Here is an 18,270-nt window from a genome sequence, read left to right as displayed (position 1 = left end):
GTAATAATTAAGTAGGAGGCCAGGTCCAAGTTAAGGTAGGCATAGCTAGCTACTGATGGGATAGAATAAACACAGCAACACTGCGAGGGCCAAATTATTAAGAGGAGTGAAATTTGCACACCCTTAATTACATTCTACACCCTCTTTAATTATTTTAATATTATCTATACACTTCATCTCTTTGTTGTTCCACGATTGCCCCTTAAAACTTTCAAAATTTGCGGTTCTTTCTCTATGTTTTTCCTTTTTTTTTTTCTTTTTTTTTTTGAACCTGATCTCTGAGATCGATTCTCAAGTTTTCTTTCTTAAATAGATCAAGTAGCTAGAGAGAGTCTCAAGGGAAGAAAAACTGTAAAGAAAATATCAGGAGAGTAGATGTCGATTGTTAGAGAGAGATTTGATATAGGATATGATATCAACAGCCTATTCTTCAAGACCAAAAGTAGTTGATCAAATTAAACAAAACTTCCTAGATTCATTGCCCAATGAATACACTGAACAACAAGGATCACAAACACCCAATTTCATGCTCAGATTATTCCCAATATTTGACTCATCAATCTTCAAAATTTGTTATTTTCTTTATGGGTTTTGCACTTTTGTTCTTTATATTTGAGTTATTCAAAACAAAAGAAAACCCATTTTATTGAGAGGCAAATCAAGATTTTGAGAGGAAGTGGGAGAAAGGTTTTCGGGTTTGTTCAATGACTTCAATCAATAGACAAGTGAAGATTCATAGAGATTGATAACAGAGGAAAAAGTTCGTTGATCTTACACCAAATAATTTTCGAATGAACAATTCTTAGGTTCACCCCTTGGGTGAATGAGCATATTCACCCTCTCTTGCGATTAAGACATAATAACTTTATAATTTTCTAATCCGACAATTCATGTTGTATAACGTAATACAAAGATTAGCTCTGTAAAAAAAAAAATCAAATTGAAGACATTTTAGTCATTCATTTCTATGAAATATATGGACGGTTCATCATAATAGTAGTTAGTGTTGTTAGAACCATCCATTTGTTTGATTCAATTAGATAATGAAACGATTTCTGATTCGATTGATTGTTCAAGATGAACAATTCTTAGATTCACCCCTAGGGTGAACGAGCATATTCACCCTCTCTTGCGATTAAGACATAATAACTTTATAATTTTCTAATCTGACAATTCATGTTGTATAACGTAATACAAAGATTAGCTCTGTAAAAAAAAAAATCAAATTGAAGACATTTTAGTCATTCATTTCTATGAAATATATGGACGGTTCATCATAATAGTAGTTAGTGTTGTTAGAACCATCCATTTGTTTGATTCAATTAGATAATGAAACGATTTCTGATTCGATTGATTTTTTTACAGAGATGATCTTTAAAGGCTTATTAAAGATATGTACCGTTGGATTATAAATTTATTAAGTGAAAGTATGTTAATCGACAATGGGGGTGAATATGCTCGTTCACCCTAGGGGTGAATCTAAGAATTGTTCATCTTGAACATTAGTTTTCTAAATAGGATAGGTGAACTTTTTCCTTAGATTGTTTGTTATCTTTCTTTGTTTGAGTTTACAAATAGGATTGAAATAGGAAGGATAATGAAGAAGAAGAAGACCAGAGAGATGTTCGTTGAAGAAGGAAGGAAGAGAGATGAGAGCATTAGAAATTAGTGAAAGACAAAATAATAATAACAAGGGTAATGTGGGAAAGCCATGCTGAAAAATATTAAAATAAGAAGGGAAAATGCATATTGTAATTCAGGGTGTGCAAATTTCACGCCCTTTTATTAAACCACCCAATATTTCTGTGACGGTCTCATACTTTACACTTGTAAGCGCGTGAGGACGTCCAGTTGAAAATCAATTGGATTAGTTTAGAGACGGGGAGTGTGTTAAACAAGGCATCAATCGGCAAAAGATACATAGAAATTAACATTAAAGATGATCATGAAAACGTGGACGTGGTGAAAACGTGCAATGACTTCAATTCCTTTGAGCCAATGACAAAGTCCAAGTCGTACATATCTTGTTCCCAAAGTCGTAAGTCGTAACTCGAACCAAACCCATTATGATTACAAATCTATAGATGAAACAAATAAACAATCCAGAATCAATGGAAAATTCAGTAGGATTAATAGTTGGTAGTTCTAATTTATGATTATTCTGTTGGCAAAACAGTGCATATATAAAATCCGAGTCCGCGGGGCAACAGGCATCTAGTTGGTCTTGAAAGACCTCCTCCTCCATCTCCATGCCGGCCTTATTTTCCTCACAAAATCCATGGCCAAGGTCCCTGAGAAAACAAGCCCTCCGTTAAAACCCAAAACCACTACCTTTCTTGTTTGTTTCAGATTTTCTAGTAGAAAAACCCTCCGATCCCATGATTACAACAACAACAAGATCATTAAGAGTCGCAGCTGGTTTTGTTGGTCAAGGTTTCGCTCGAAGAAGGCAGCCGCCACAAAAACGGTGGTGCCCCTCGACGTCTCCACCGTATCTGAGAAACAAGCAATCCCGTCCACGTTGGTCAAGTTGGAGCCAAAGTCAAAGCACGGTAAGTTTGAACCCAAAAACGAAGTTCCGGCAGCAACCGACGTCGTGGGGGGCCCAGGTGTTCCAATTCAGCCTCTGATAGTCTCCGAAAAAGCTCCTAATTCTAAACAAAAACCTCCAGAGGTACACCAGTCATATGCATGTACGTAGCTAGTGAGGTCTGTAATTTTTACAGTGAGTTATTCATGTAAATTAATCCGTTGTTGTTCCAGACAGCCTCCGACATGATCAGCCTCGAAAACAGCACACAGGGCTCAGATGCTTCAAAAGACTACACGTATCAAAAGCGGCGGCTGTCTTTTCGCCGGAAAGTTGAATCTATAAGAACATCCGCAGCTGGGGGTGCCGGCAGCAGCCAACCCGGTTCACCGGTTCAGCAGGAGAACAAGTCAAGGGGAACAGTCGCCGTGATCTCTCCCCCGGCAACATCGCTGCCCGTCACTCCGAAACGTCCAAGACGAGGAGGAGGAGGGTCTTCAGCTATTCCGTCGTCGGCACGTAAAACGTGGTTGGTGTCAAATGAGCTGACTATGAGCACGAAGAGATTGGACCCGCTGGTGGGTATGACTATTATTATGGTCACATTGATTATAATGGTATTATGGGGCCGATTATGCGCCATTCTCTGCACCGCCGCATGGTTCTATCTCCTCCCTCGTTTAACTCAGAATAGTAATTTAACAACAACATCCTCCACCGCCGGCGATGATCATTTGGACTTCAGTTCCGACGAATACAAGAAGAAGGTGGTCTTAGAGGGATTCCTCGAAAGGAATAACCACCGCAATCATGTAATATGATATTTTGAATCCTCCTTTATGTGATTTTGGTCCATGTCCTAGCCTTGGTTAGATTTGCTTATGTAAGAATATGTATTGTGCCTTGTTACTTTGGGATTTTGTGAATTAAGCTTTGTATTAGGTAATTAAGTAGCTGGATGATGCATCGACTGCTTTAATTTGTTTGATTAATTGGCAGCAGTTGTGGATTTCACGTGAGATGGGTGTGCAGATGTCACATTTGGATCAACATCGATCGACTCTGGCTATACGTAGCGGCCCCTCCTTCCCCGTGAAATATCAATCATACATGGTTATACCACTTCTGCTTGTCTCCTTCCATATATCTAACATAATTAATGGAGACTAACATAAAATCACATCAATCATTTTTATTTTATTCATTTATTTCGTCAAACATTCATGCATTGCTCGTTTTCTACTAGTTGTTTTTGCAGTTTAATGATTGATAATATTGGTTATTTATGTGATAATAGTATGCGTACCACGGATGACTGATCTATCATAGAACAGTGGGAAATTGCAAGGGGTTTAGCAAAACCATATATAGAGCTACATGGGTATGGGTTTTGTGCATGCATAACTATAATTTTTATTTTAGGGCCAGCACACCTCACTTCATTCAAAACCACGTACTGAATTCTGTCGATTTTCTTGTCAGCTCTATTCGAAGTTATCAGCATGCAATAATGTTCACTTGTTTTCCACTATTCGGTTACATTCAATTATGATTGAGCATAATTTCTTTAATCAGCTAACTGATAAGTGAACATCACTATATCAATATGATGCTGTAATAATCTATTTGAATCTATTGTATATTAGTTCTCTTTAAAATTGTAGATGCGCGCACATACATATATATATAATTTTGTCGGCTACATTGTAGATCATCAATTAATTACACTACAGACAAAAATTCAGTGAGCACTTGAGCCCTGACTTGCCCCAAGCCAGTGATTTCAATTTAACAATATCTTATGAGGCATTATGTTTGATTTTTCAGTCATGATCACCTGGTCACCTACTGACCAAATACTATTTGGTCAGTCACCGTTCGATTAACATCGGACGGTTGACAGCTAAGTGATGAAATCTAAGATAAGAGCTGTCAACCGTCTGATCTCAATCGAACGGTGACTGACCAAATATCATTTGGTCAGTAGGTGACCATGTGAACGGGGCCGTATGTTTGATATCTAAAAAACTATTGAGCCATTATATTTATCACATTTCCAAAATGAGGACTAGTTGATGACTTATTGTGAGACCCTCTTTTTGATCACATTTCCCAAATCAACCGTTAGATGTATAGTCGTTCAGATATTCATATGTAGATCATTTATACAATTTTTAAACCAAAGTGAAAAATTATTAAGGCAGTCATAATCGTGATTTATCAATTATGAACATGAACGGTTCATGTTTGACATATTTGGTTCGTCCATTGATTTGATCTAGTTCAATACCTTAACGATTAATAATTTGGAAGAAATTTTCATAAGTGATCTACTCATGCATGCATACATAAACATCTAACGGTTGATTTGCTGTAATGTGATCCAAAAGTCGGTCTTCCAAACTATTGATTAGAAAGTTCTCATCATTAGAAGGGCTCTCACTGAAATACTTCTTAGAACACCACACTAAAGTAAGTAAAATATTGTATTCATAATATTAAATAATTATAAAAACTAATCGAATCAACCTAAATCCGTGTTTGATCTTTTAAATTAATGGATTAACGGATCCAGATCATTACCAGATTCAATTTTGAATCCAAACACATCCAATAACCATGGATTCAGACCGGATCAAGATCAAAATCCAATCCATTAACAGGTCTAAGCAGAAGCCAGAAGGTAAAGCTCTAGAGTGCAAATGACTATGGTGATTCTCATAGCAGCAGAACGCCACCACCCAAAGCTAACTCTGACTGCTCTGTCGTTGGTAGAAACCAACCCATCCACCATACTGCCACCACTGTTGCGACACTAAGTCATGTGCCGGTGAACAAAGTAGCGCCATCATCGAGAAACACAACTAGCCCGCCATACTAGCTAAGATCCGACCCAGCCGCCTGCCTCCACCCTAGAATCCAATGCTCAGAGTTCAGTCCAAGCCTAGGACCAATCTAAGCTCTCGTTTGCAACGCCACTAGGCCTCGTCGCCATTGTTCAACCTGCGGCCGAAATCGTTCTCATAGGTAATAAAACAACCGCATCCACCGGCAAGAGCCAACATTTCGGCCTTAATCTCAACCTGATATGGATAGCCGCCATCAAGAAGCACAACAACGAAGTTTAAATAAAAAAAAAGGATCAAGAAAAAATGACGTTGCAGTACTACTCCGTTGCCATCGTCCTGATGATGGTCAAAGAGATCGAAATACCCAATTCCTCCGCCCACAAATGCCAGAACACCGCCAAGAAATCCTAACAGAGCTCTCATCCTCTTTCCCTCAATCCAGGTTTTATGAGTATGAAATTTGTTATCCAAGATTTTTTCGAAATATGTTGAAAGAATTTTGACCGAAAAAAAAATGTTAAAAGAATTATTATTAAAACCAAAAAAAGGAAAGCAAAAAAAAAATTAATAGGGGGGCCCTGGATGGCTTGGTTCCATAGTTGAGAGCAAGTTCACCAGTTGGGTCACTAGGTCACCCACAATTCACTGCTTTTTAGTGTTAATTTCACCCTCTGGGTCACGAGCACAGTGTATTTAGTGCCTTGAGTCACCCTGTACAGTATTATGGGTCACTATGGTGACCTGCACAGTGCATTTCGTGCCCTAAAAAATGAAAATATATACTAAAAAGCAGTGAATAGTAGGTGACACATTGACCAACGGGTGAACTTGCTCTGATAGTTCCATTCCAGATGACGTGTAATGTTTTGACCAAAAAACAACCTAAAACTATCCAAAAAAGCGAATAACTAAAAGAGTTAAATTACAAAAATCAGAAATGACAAGAGAGAATGGATCCAGTTGCAACTGAAATAGGAGGAGAGTCCTTCCCCCAACAAAATTAGGGGAAATACCAAAATATATAAATAAGAGAAGGAGAATAATAAATAAAAAAAACAAATAGTGAGTCTGACTCTGACATCCTTAATTGTAGGTGAAATCAGAAAAACAATAAAGCAGGGAGGACGTTTCATCGTCTCATCAGTTCTCATCTCATCTCGCCGGAACATCTGCAAAATATTATTCTAGAATTCAACAAAAACGTATACATCGATTTCACCTAACTAGCTTTACCATACTTTGCGATTTTCTTCATACATTCAACGTTCTCTCCTCTCACCTTGGAATATACCCCAATTCTCATCTTCTATATATTTGGATGTAGAGAGAGAGAGAGAGAGAGGACAAAATAGATGATATACCATATCATCATCATCATCAGATTCTGATTGACAGAAGGAGGAAGATTCGGAAAGCCAGGTTCTTTCTGTTGTTTGATGCAAATTATGCGGCGGCAGATCAACTGAATTTGATCAGCGATCCCGTAAAAAGCTTCAATCTTGAGTACAAAGATTGAATTTTTAATACAAAGATTAATTCAATGTCGTCTTCTTCTTCTTCTTCTTATACAATGTGTCTTCCCAATTCGCATTTCCAATCTTCTTCGAATTCGCATTCTCCTCCTTCTCCTCCTCCTCTCAATTTGAGTGCCGCCGGCGCCGGATACATAGAACATGCCGTCACCAAATACGACACGCTCGCCGGGGTCGCCATCAAATACGGCGTCGAGGTACCTTAATCTCAATTATCATTTCATTTATATGCGTGAATGAATGGAGGCATTGCTGGGTTGTTACCCTTTCTTTGTTTCATTCAATGTTTTTGGAATAGATAGCATTGCTTGCCTCTAATTGATTGTTTGAAGGATATTAAAAAAAAAAAAAAAAAAAAATATTGGTGTGGTGAATATGCAGGTGGCAGATATCAGAAAGATGAATGGCCTGGTTACCGATCATCAAATGTTTGCCCTCAGATTTCTGCACATTCCACTACCTGGGAGGCATCCTCCATCCCCTTGTTTATCAAATGGTTCACCAGGGTAATTCCTTCTATGCCCTTTATCCTATTCTTGTTTCTTACCTGCGTTTTGTTCTTAACATTAGAATTAGATTACCATAGGGAATAGGGAGTAGAAGACTGTATACAAGAAGCTGCTTATTCTTGTCTAGTGGAATTGTGGAATCCATTTTTCTTTGCTTTTATGATGGATTTGGGGTTTGAAAAGTTGATATCAGGACTCAACTTTAGGTCAATGCCGTATCCATAATCACAATTCGTGAATCAAGTCATCCAACTTATGTAGTTGCACGCAGAGACAGAGAACACTAGGATCTGGAATGAAATGCATTTCTGGTTTGGGAGCATCTTTCCATCTTGCTCTACTTTTTCTGTCTAAAGAGTTCATTTGCCATTCTATTGTCAAATTCCAGATGTTGCTTCCTTTTTGAAGGGGACAGCAGCCTGGTTCATAAAGTTTATCCTCTCAGCGATGCAGATTTAGGTGATTTATGGTTTAACTAGCTACTGTATTTTCTTTACTGCTCATACTATTATGGTTCCCAGCAAAGCATACATGCCATCTTTTAAAGGTTGTTTGGTTTTGCGTTTTTAGTTTACCAGTACCGTTGAAACGTGCGTCACTTCATGGTTTAACACTTTGAAGTGGATGATACTCCTGGTATTTTGTGGTCTTTGGTTCACTTATGGCTTAGAGTGTTGATCCTTTTTTCCTCAGGAGCCAGAGTAGTTCAGAGAGGTCCCCCAGAGTTGCTCCTCGGAAAGCCTCCCAGGCAATGAACTCTTTACAAAGTTATTATGGGCTGAAAGCAAGAAATCAGAACTCTATCAAAAGGGAGATTCTTGAAATGGCTCTCTACAAAAAGGAAGGCTCCCATTATTTAGAAGATGGGTCCTTACGTGGAGCCTCATCTTTCAGCCTTTGTAGAAAGTCAAGAAGCTTAGTTAAGTTGGATGAGAATCGTGAACTTTCTGATTCTGTGCCTAGTACAGAAACTAGGGAAGGTGACTCTGATCAGTTGGGAAAAAGGATTAGACGGCGCCAGAAATCTGAAGCTGACTTTTGTCGCACCCCTGAGATGCTGTTGGAAAATAACACTACCAGTGGCGGGTTTTCAGCCACAGCAATTACAGGGAAGTGCTTGGCCCTCAGACCAAAAGCAGCAGCCAATCGAACTGCTGATGTTGAAACTGGTGGGTTGAACCCTACTCCAGTAGGTCTTGGTGATTCTTTTATGGCATCAGATGGGTCTGGAGTGAGGAAGTCGTCAAGCACATCAAATTTGCAGGATCATGAATCTAGCTGTTCTGCATCAATCTGGTCAGCATCTAAATGGAGTTTGAAGCCAGATTTACAAGCGTTTTCAACTGCAGCCATTACAAAACCCATATTTGATGGCTTGCCTAAGCCTATGGTTGGTCGACGAAACAAAGCCGCGCTTGATTAATTCATTTGATTCTTCTTCTTTCGATTCATTGCCATTTTGATCGATAACTTGTCGCTTCATCCATTACCAGCTCTCAAGGAGGAACAACAAGAAAGCGGGAAAAGATTTGAACTCCGATACATCATTAATCATTGATGTATACGGGAGGGTTCCTATCCTATCTGGTGGAAAAGAGTTCCATGCTTCCATAGCAGTCCAAGCCCCTAGGCATGTAGAAATGATCGGAGAAGCAAACTGTTACATGTGCAGTTTGAACACTGTATTAGATACTAGTTAGAAAATTGTGAGGATTTGGAACATACTGGCCATTCACACAGGATGTATATTACTTCTGGCTCCCCTTAGATTTTTTTACCAAAAGGTTGATTATTATGTGTATTTTATACTAACTAACCATTCTTTCGGGGAACGTCTTGTATACTTATTTTTATGGAGAGGCATGGAGCAGTTACTAGACAGACCCTTGGTACAATAATGAATTGTCTTTCCCTTCTTCCTCAGATGTTGTGTCGTTTTATAAGTTTCATAGATATGTTCATAATACGTGTCATACCTAAGATGCTGAGAACCCTCTTCCATTATATTATCTCGTATGCTGTTAAAATCAATTTTTGTTGTTATAGATATTTGTTTTTTTGTATGCATCTTGTACCGATTGAATTGAAAACAATAGATATTTCGTATATGAATGAAAAATACTCATTTGGACTCAAAGAATGAACTTCTTATGCCAATTTGACCGAGTTCGTAACAATTTTTTCTTTTTGAAGAAGGGCAGTGCGGCTGCCCTTAAGCCTTGATTAATGAAACAAGATACATGGGGGTGGAAGACATGATGCCTTAACCCCAACTTACAATTAACCGCAAGAGAATGTCCCGCAATAATAGCATGAATATCTACAAAAACAATGTATCCTAACATGCACCAAATAGCAATGGTTGCATCTCTAGCAATTGCATTTACTTTACGAGAGTGGTGACATACCAGAAAGATCAATCTCACGAAGAGCATCAATATACAAATAAAAGCAGCTTTTCCACTATGTTGTCAATCGGAATCAAGACCGATGACACTTTGTTTCATTTGTCCACTAGGAGGTTGCGTCCAGTCATCAACTACTCGCCGCCTCACTAGGTCAGACAAGGCATTATGCAAGCCGGGACAAAGCCCACCTAACTCTACCGCATAGTGGCAGATATTTATTTTAAACATAAACCTACGAGGACTGAAATAAACAACAATACCTAAAATACCTAATAATAATGATAGGCAAGCCCACCAAATTAGGCCCAGTAGCCTAGAAGAGGCCCAAACTCCTCCGTGCCTAGCAAGTCTGACATGCTCAGCCAAAGAACACCGGCGCCGACGAAACTATACCGCCACCCCCGTGGATTCACATTGCAGCACTGAGCCATGAACAACCAGCGACATGGATGGTTGAATCGCCCAGAATCCAAGTGCCAAATTGAACCCAGGTACCTGAGTGGGACGAACACCATGTCTTCTATCAGAAATTCACCACCCCAAAACAGGGGAAGATGCAACGCCATCCCAATTCAGCGACGGAGGTCGTCCTCGCGAACCACCAATCCACCACCATAACTCCGCCCTTGCGCACATCACCCACCCAATCGTCGATCGGCTATGGACAAACCCGCATAACTTCGCATGTTGTGTCCTCGCTGAATGCAAAACAAACAATGCACTCTTTCCGTTTCGGCCCCAACTACACCACTGCCCCTTGCTGATGGACTCACCGACATCTACTAGTCTGACGACAACGGCATAGGGACAGGCCGCCGGACGGAGCAACACAACTTCGGAAACCCCAAGCACGAAAACCGTTCCTTTTGCTTAGTAACTGCTGCAGAGCGTTTTTTAAGTTTGAGAGCCATAACAATATTTTATTCGTACAGATTTGATTAATAATTGAGCCAATTTCTAATTTAAATTTTGGGCTTGTGATGATCATTTTATTTGCCTCACCTCGAGTCTATAACTAAATCACTCTTTGGTGAATAATCTATTAGTCTACCTAAATTTTATATTAGTCAATTTGGGGATTATTCGACGGCGGCGGCTTTTGTCAAAATTCTCAAACATGGCCGTTAACAGTAATGAGATAAAGAAAACAGAGAAAAAGATAAAGAAAACAATAAGAAAGCAATAAGATGAATGATAATTGATAATTCTTCGATATCCCAGAAAGGTTGGCCAAGCCAATACATATAGATGCTAAAGTCTCAAAATGAACTGGACACCTGTCTATTCCAAAACGGATCCAATGCACCCATGATCCTATGCTTGACAGCTATAGTGACACCTCACACCCATATTCTTACCTAGACACAATAAGAAAAGCCTAGATAATAATTCAGTAATAAGTAACTAAGGATGAGATGGGGATCTCATCATCCCACCGCCCTTGCAAAAACCAAACTTAACCCTTGAAATCTGGAAAACGCAGCTGCAAATTGTTAACATCTTCCCAAGTAGCATCTTCTTCAGTACCATTCTTCCACTGTATCAACCACTTAACCACTGGAGCATTCCCTTGTTTAAACATAGCTCTATCCAACACTTTAGCAGGAGACCAATTCTCTTTGTTAGAGTCAAATTCAGGAGGTCAGTGAGGAGAAGTGATGACAGACTCACCCAATTTCTTCTTGAGCAAAGAAACGTGAAAAACAGGATGAACTCTTGCAGTAGGAGGTAGCTGCAACTTATACGCCACTTTCCCAATCCTTTCTATGACCTGGAAGGGTCCAAAGAACTTAGGAGCTAGTTTGTGTGACTTCCTCTTTTGTACTGAATGTTGCCTATAAGGTTGAAGTTTGAGAAACACCCAATCCCCCACATTGAACTCCCTATCTGTGTGATGCTTGTCATAATATGCCTTCATCCTTTGTTGGGCCTGAGCCAAGTTTCTTTTGAGAGTTCCCAACAATTCATCTCTATTTTTCAACATCTCATCTACCTGATGCACAGAGGTGGTGCCAGGAATGTATGAATGCACCTGAGGAGGAGGAACTCCATACAATGCCTGAAAAGGACTCATCTTGATGGCTGAATGGTAAGTGGTATTGTACCACCACTCGGCCCAGGGAAGCATCTTAGGCCACTTACTCTTCTTTTGCTCACATATCACACTTCTCAAATACTGCTCTAGAACTCGATTCAAACATTCAGTCTGACCGTCACTTTGTGGGTGGTATGCAGTACTCTTCCCCAATTTTGTACCCTGTAATTCAAAAAAACTATTCCAAAAAGCACTGAGAAAGACTGGGTCTCTATCACTGATTATATGTTCTGGCATTCCATGCAACCTGAAGATTTCTTTCACAAAAAGCTCAGCGATAGACCTAGCTGTATATGGATGATTTAGAGCAATAAAGTGGCCATATTTAGTTAACCTATCTACTACCACCAAAATAGAGGTTTTACCATCAATTTTCGGGAGTCCATCTATGAAGTCCATTGAAATAGCAGTCCACACTCCTTCTGGTATAGGGTTTGGTTGAAGTAGACCAGGAGGCGATAACGACTCATAGTGAACTTGCTGGCAAATAATACACTCGGAAACAAAAGACTTTACTTCTTTTTTGATGCCCGGCCACAAGAAACTTCTCGAAATTCTCTTATAAGTGCGCAACCACCCTGAGTGACCACCTTCCTTACCCCCATGAAATTCTTGCATTATTTTCAGTCTCCATCCATCTTTTGCAGGAACAAAAAACCTGCGTCTGTAAAGCAGCCTCCCGTTATCGATTGAGAAATGCTTAGAACAAGCTTCTCCTTGCTCCAAATTAGCAATAAGCTGCCCTGTCTCCACATTAGATCTGCAAACATCAGCAATATCTTGCATATAATCCAAGACTGGTTTGGAAATTCCCATCAATTGCTTAAGCTCAACTTGCCTTGAAAGAGCATCAGGTACAATATTGTGAGTTCCAGACCTATAAACAATGCTGTAATCATACCCAAGTAACTTCAATAACCACTTTTGCTGGGAAGGAGTAGTGATACGTTGGTTTAGGAAATACTGAATTGTTCTATGATCTGTGACGATATTAAAATGATGACCAAGAAGGTAAGGTCTCCAAAGTTCCACAGCAAACACAACCGCCAGCATTTCCTTGTCATAAACACTAAGTGCTAAGTGTTTAGGAGCGAAGGACTTGCTTAAAAAAGCGATTGGATGTCCGTCTTGAGAAAGAACAGCTCCCAAACCTAACCCTGAAGCATCACACTCAACCACAAAGTCCTTAGAGAAATCAGGTAAAGCAAGAACAGGGGTAGAAGTCATGACCAATTTAAGATCCTCAAAAGCCTTCTCTGCTGCAAGTGTCTACTGAAAATTATCCTTCTTAAGCATATCAGTCAATGGTTTAGCAACCACACCATAACCCTTGGCAAATTTCCTGTAGTACCCAAACATTCCTAAAAAACCTCTCAATCCCTTCAAAGTCGTGGGTTTTTGCCAATTCCTAATGACTTCAATCTTCGCTGGATCTACGGCTACTCCTTGTGCAGAAATGATGTGTCCCAAATATTCCACTTGTGAAGTTCCAAAGGCACACTTGCTTATCTTGACCTTCAATTCATGCTCCTGCAACCTTGAAAAAACCAAGGCTAAATGTTCCAAATGCTCCTCCAAGGATTTACTGTAAATAAGAATATCATAAAAAAAAACGAGGACAAACTTCCTCAAATACTCCTGGAACACATCATTCATTAAGGATTGAAATGTAGAAGGGGCATTGGTGAGGCCAAAGGGCATCACCAAGAACTCATAATGACCCTGGTGGGTTCGAAAAGCAGTTTTTGGGATATCATTAGTGTGCATTCTGATCTGGTGATAACCCGACCGGAGATCAAGTTTCGAGAAAATCACAGACCCATGTAACTCATCCAAAAGTTCATCCACTACGGGGATCAGAAATTTATCCTTCATTGTTTGAGCATTCAGGGCTCTATAGTCCACACACAAACGATTACTACCATCCTTTTTCTTGACTAATAGGACTGGAGAGGAAAATGGACTATTGCTAGGTTGTATTACCCCCACCAACCAACAATTCTCCACAAATTTTTTCTATTTCATTTTTCTGAAATTGAGGGTAACGATATGGTCACACACTTACTGGAGAAGATCCAGGAACGAGTGTAATTTGATGATCATGTAGTCTATGAGGAGGTAAAGTGGTTGGCTTGTCAAATAAGGTGGCAAACTGATTGATTAATGTCGCGATGTCTGGATGTAGGTTGTTCTGTAATTCCAGCTGATCTGTTACTTCTATCAGTTGTATGAACATAGCCTCCTTTTCTTGTTGAAGTAACTTTGTCATTGTCGTACTATTAACCATAGTCGTGTCACCCGATAGGAAACCCTGTAAAAAATGACACTTATCACCAATAGTAAACTTCATAGTCATCTTCTCAAAGTTCCACACTATATCACCCAATGTTTTGAGCCAAGAAGCCCCGAGAAGAACCTCACAACCGTTTACGGGAAGAACAAACACCTCAGTGTCAATGGTAGTACCTTGTAACTCCATTTGTAATTGCAATTTTCCAGAAGTCCGAGTGGGCATTCCACAGGCCACAACTACCTTCAATAATTTTGAATCATCTACCTAAGCTCTTATTTTCTTTAACACACATGGATGGATGAATGAATGTGTTGCCCCACCATCAATTAAAACGTGCACTTCCCTATTATTAAGCCTCCCTTTCAATTGCATAGTTCTGGGATCTTGAACATCTCCAATTACCTGCACTGTTAAATAAGGCTCTTCCACTTCGGAAACATGTTCAGCCAGGTCAATAAGATCTGCTAAAACTGGTTGCTCAGGCATCATTTCAATTTCTGGAATTCCCTCAATGAGCAAAGCACGGCCTTGCCCCCGAGTTTTCTTACACATATGTCCTTTCTCATAGGGTTCATCACAAAAGAAACAAAGTCCCCTAGCTCATCTATCATGATAGTCAGCTTGGGACCATTTTTTATCTATATCAGTAGATGAAGGCCTGAGTCGAGATCCACTAGTTGGTGGTAGCTGCATGGAAACTTAGGGTCTGCTCCCACCAAAAGTGCTTCGCTGCTGTTGAGTTGGAATAGAAGGCCTAGCCGGATATTGTGGTTGTCGACTACTCTTGTGCCCCAAATATTTTTCTTCAAAGATTCTTGCCAATTCGTAAGCATGATATAAAGAGGTTGGATTCATAGCACCAACATCCACCCTGATATCCTCCTTTAACCCACCAATAAAGCATGACACTAAAGCACCTTCTGTAAAACCAGTTACCCGCCTAGAAAGCTTGTTGAATTGAGACTTGAACTCACTCACAGTACCGGTTTGAGAGAGCCTAGCCAAGGCAGATTGACAATCAACGTTAGTAAGGGACCCAAATTCTCTCATTAGAAGATTGGCAAAGCCTTGCCAAGTTGCCGGATAATGGTGACGGAATAAATGCCACACATCAGCAGCCTCATCCACTAAATGCATCGCAGCAATGGAGACTTTTCTGTCCTCAGGAATCTGATAAAGCTCAAAATATTGCTCTGCTTTAGTAAGCCACTGTATAGGATCACCATCTCCAAAAGTGGAAAACTCCAAACGCATTTGTCTCATGATCGGAAGGTTGTGGTCGAGTTCAGGATGCATATGAAATTGAGGGTAACCTTGTGTATTGGCCAATTGGTTTGGTGGAGGGAAGTAATTGGAAGCCTGATGATTCATGGGGTTATTAGCTTGTGGTTGAGAGTAAACACTCTGATGATAGGGTTGTGTGGCTGACAAAGTGGAATAAGTGGGAGGGGCCAAAGTATGCAAAGGTTGCATTTGAGGTTGAGCAGCCAAATATTGGTTCACAGCAAATGGTAAATTTGCTCTATGGGGTTCATAGTTATACGGATTCCCAGGATAATGGAAATTCCTCGCATCATGCAATTGAGGCACAGCAATACTATGCATAGAACCATTATAATCAAATAAGGAACCAGGTGCATGATTATGAGCATGAGTAAAGTCACGATCACTAGTATAAGGTTGATAAAATTGTTGCTGATTAATACCATAATCCACTCTGCGGTCTCCAACTTTGAAAGCATCACCCATCAATTTACTACCACTAGGTCTAGCAATTTCACGAACAGCAGTAGGGGTAGCTATCATTTTGCCCCTAACAATAGAAGTACTAGCACTAGAATGGATCTCAGTAACAGATAGAGATGATGATTGAGTTACCATGACAGGAGGAATTGTAAGCGATGGATGTGCATCACTCATGGTGCTGAGAACTCCCAACCCCGCCACCGGAACCTCTTCCAAGGAGTTATTTGGACGAGCCCCAACACTAGTAGGAGGAAGAGATCCAAAGCGAATTGGGCTTGACGAAATTGGGTCAGGTACAGGTTGAATTGAAGAGACCCGAAGAGAACGCAGCTCCTCCAAAATTTGAGCTTGAAATTCAGCATGTTTAGCTTGAATCTCCACGTTTTGGGTTCGTAAGAACTCCTAAGCTTCGCGAACTTCAGCCACAGAATCACACACAGACTGAAAATGGGTTTCGGCGAGACATTGTTGGGCTAAATAATCCATCTCCGCGGTCGTTAACTCACGCGTCTGGGCATGAGCACCACCGCTTTTTGGCTTAGGTCCCATGAGCTCGAAAGCTCTGATACCAGATAATGAGATCCTACTCTAGAAAACAGAGAAAAAGATAAAGAAAGCAATAAGATGAATGATAATTGATAATTCTTCGATATCCCAGAAAGGTTGGCCAAGCCAATACATATAGATGCTAAAGTCTCAAAATGAACTAGACACCTGTCTATTCCAAAACGGATCCAATGCACCCATGATCCTATGCTTGACAGCTATAGTGACACCTCACACCCATATTCTTACCTAGACACAGTAAGAAAAGCCTAGATAATAATTCAGTAATAAAGTAACTAAGGATGAGACGGGGATCTCATCAAACAGTGAATCCGACTAGGAGAGCGAGGTTTTGTTACAGTCTTTTCTTTGGTTGGTTTGAGGGCGGTGGTGGCAGGGAATCTCTCCAATGTGCCTCTCTGATTTTTGTGTTTTTGTTTTCTCCTCGTTCTAGGGGTTCATCTAACTATTGGATAGTCAGTACTTCCGGTGTCATTTCGGATGGGTGATATTGATGGGTCCTAGTTCGATTGTTGTACCAGTGTCTTCAAGATCAGGTGGGATATTGATGCTACGTTTGGTGGCGGCGATGAAGTACTCTACAACGGCAGCTGCAAGTCAGTGGTGGTGGAAGTCAGTGATGGAAGATGGTCTAGCTGGGCTGCTTGGGCATCAAATTGGGCTGTTTTTGCTTTGATTTGGTACCCTACTGTTTGGGCCCCTTGTTTGGACCTCAATGGGCTAGAGGTTTGCATGGTTTGAGATGCTCCTTTATTGTTGGTTTAGTTGATGTGGGTCTTTAAGGCTCATAATACTGTTTAAATCTTGAAAGTCTTAGAAGACCTAGTTTCTATTATGAACCATTTAATCTTCTTCGGAGGACTTTGTTTTTTGTCTTAATAAAAGTGTTTTATCTCTAAAAAAGTGGGTGCATTGAGGTGTTGGGAGCTTGTTCAGTCTTATTAAATATGATTTTGTACTACTTAAAACGGCTCTTTCTAATGACATGTAGGGATATAGAGATGTATCGTTTTTGTACTGCTTGATAAACTTTCAACCCTTATCAATTAAAAAAAAAAAATTGAAAACTTGTGGCAAAATTTATATAAAGTTTATATGGCTTTAAATTTTTTCGAAAAAGATGAACATAGTACGTGCCTTGGGTAAATTGGTAATGCTATAATTTCGAAGGCGTTATATTTAGCCAAATCCTCCAGACGAACGTCAGCAGTCTTCCAACTTTCGGCAAGTTCTTCTACGGCAGCTTTCCATCCATTTGATGTTTAAAATCTGTGTCTGCCGGAGCTCCTACCGTCCATCGCCACTTTGAACCCTCAGGTCCTCACTCTTCACTCCTCACTCCTTACTCCTACGTTTTGCAGATCCAGCCTTATTGCCGAAGACATCAAGCAGCCCTAGTACGTTTTGCTTTCTATGATTCATTTGCTAATTGTGTGGTTGAACATATTGTTAGAAACAATCAGTATATGCTTGTACGAACATGATATTTATATATATGAATATTAACAATATATATATATATATCAACTAATAAACAAAAATTGAAATCAAATAGAATGACGACCCAAGGTCGTCCATATATAGAGGTTAACGCGAACAGTTGTGTCGGCGGTTGGTGTTGTTTGATTTCATCTGTTGCAACTATTTGCATTTATCCGAAAATTGAATACTGATGCAAAAATAAAACCAGATTTAATCAATATGCTTATTCTTATGGAAAACTCAAGAGAATCAATATGCT

General features: G+C 39.9%; 2 protein-coding genes across 4 annotated transcripts; both read left to right on the top strand.

Moving 5' to 3' along the window:
• The first annotated feature begins 2,076 nt into the window (after positions 1-2,076).
• On the top strand, positions 2,077-3,652 carry LOC112197381. 2 transcript variants are annotated; one of them, XM_024338025.2, is made up of 2 exons: positions 2,077-2,693; positions 2,768-3,652. In XM_024338025.2, the coding sequence occupies exons 1-2, from the start codon at positions 2,279-2,281 to the stop codon at positions 3,349-3,351; spliced, it is 999 nt and encodes a 332-aa protein (XP_024193793.1). In that variant the 5' UTR covers positions 2,077-2,278; the 3' UTR covers positions 3,352-3,652. The 2 variants fall into 2 exon arrangements, with proteins under 2 accessions (XP_024193793.1, XP_024193794.1); XM_024338026.2 differs by having other exon boundaries at positions 2,084-2,674; positions 2,764-3,522.
• A 2,447-nt stretch (positions 3,653-6,099) lies between these two features.
• LOC112198088 lies at positions 6,100-9,353 on the top strand. 2 transcript variants are annotated; one of them, XM_024339131.2, is made up of 4 exons: positions 6,100-6,581; positions 6,706-7,108; positions 7,293-7,417; positions 8,114-9,353. In XM_024339131.2, exons 2-4 carry the CDS (start codon positions 6,920-6,922, stop codon positions 8,841-8,843), a joined length of 1,044 nt encoding a protein of 347 aa, XP_024194899.1. In that variant the 5' UTR covers positions 6,100-6,581; positions 6,706-6,919; the 3' UTR covers positions 8,844-9,353. The 2 variants fall into 2 exon arrangements, with proteins under 2 accessions (XP_024194899.1, XP_024194898.1); XM_024339130.2 differs by having other exon boundaries at positions 6,100-7,108.
• Positions 9,354-18,270: the final 8,917 nt, after the last annotated feature.

The sequence above is a fragment of the Rosa chinensis genome, chromosome 4 (assembly GCF_002994745.2).
Source record: "Rosa chinensis cultivar Old Blush chromosome 4, RchiOBHm-V2, whole genome shotgun sequence".
Classification (NCBI taxonomy): domain Eukaryota; kingdom Viridiplantae; phylum Streptophyta; class Magnoliopsida; order Rosales; family Rosaceae; genus Rosa; species Rosa chinensis.
This window is presented reverse-complemented; position numbering and strand designations above follow the sequence as displayed.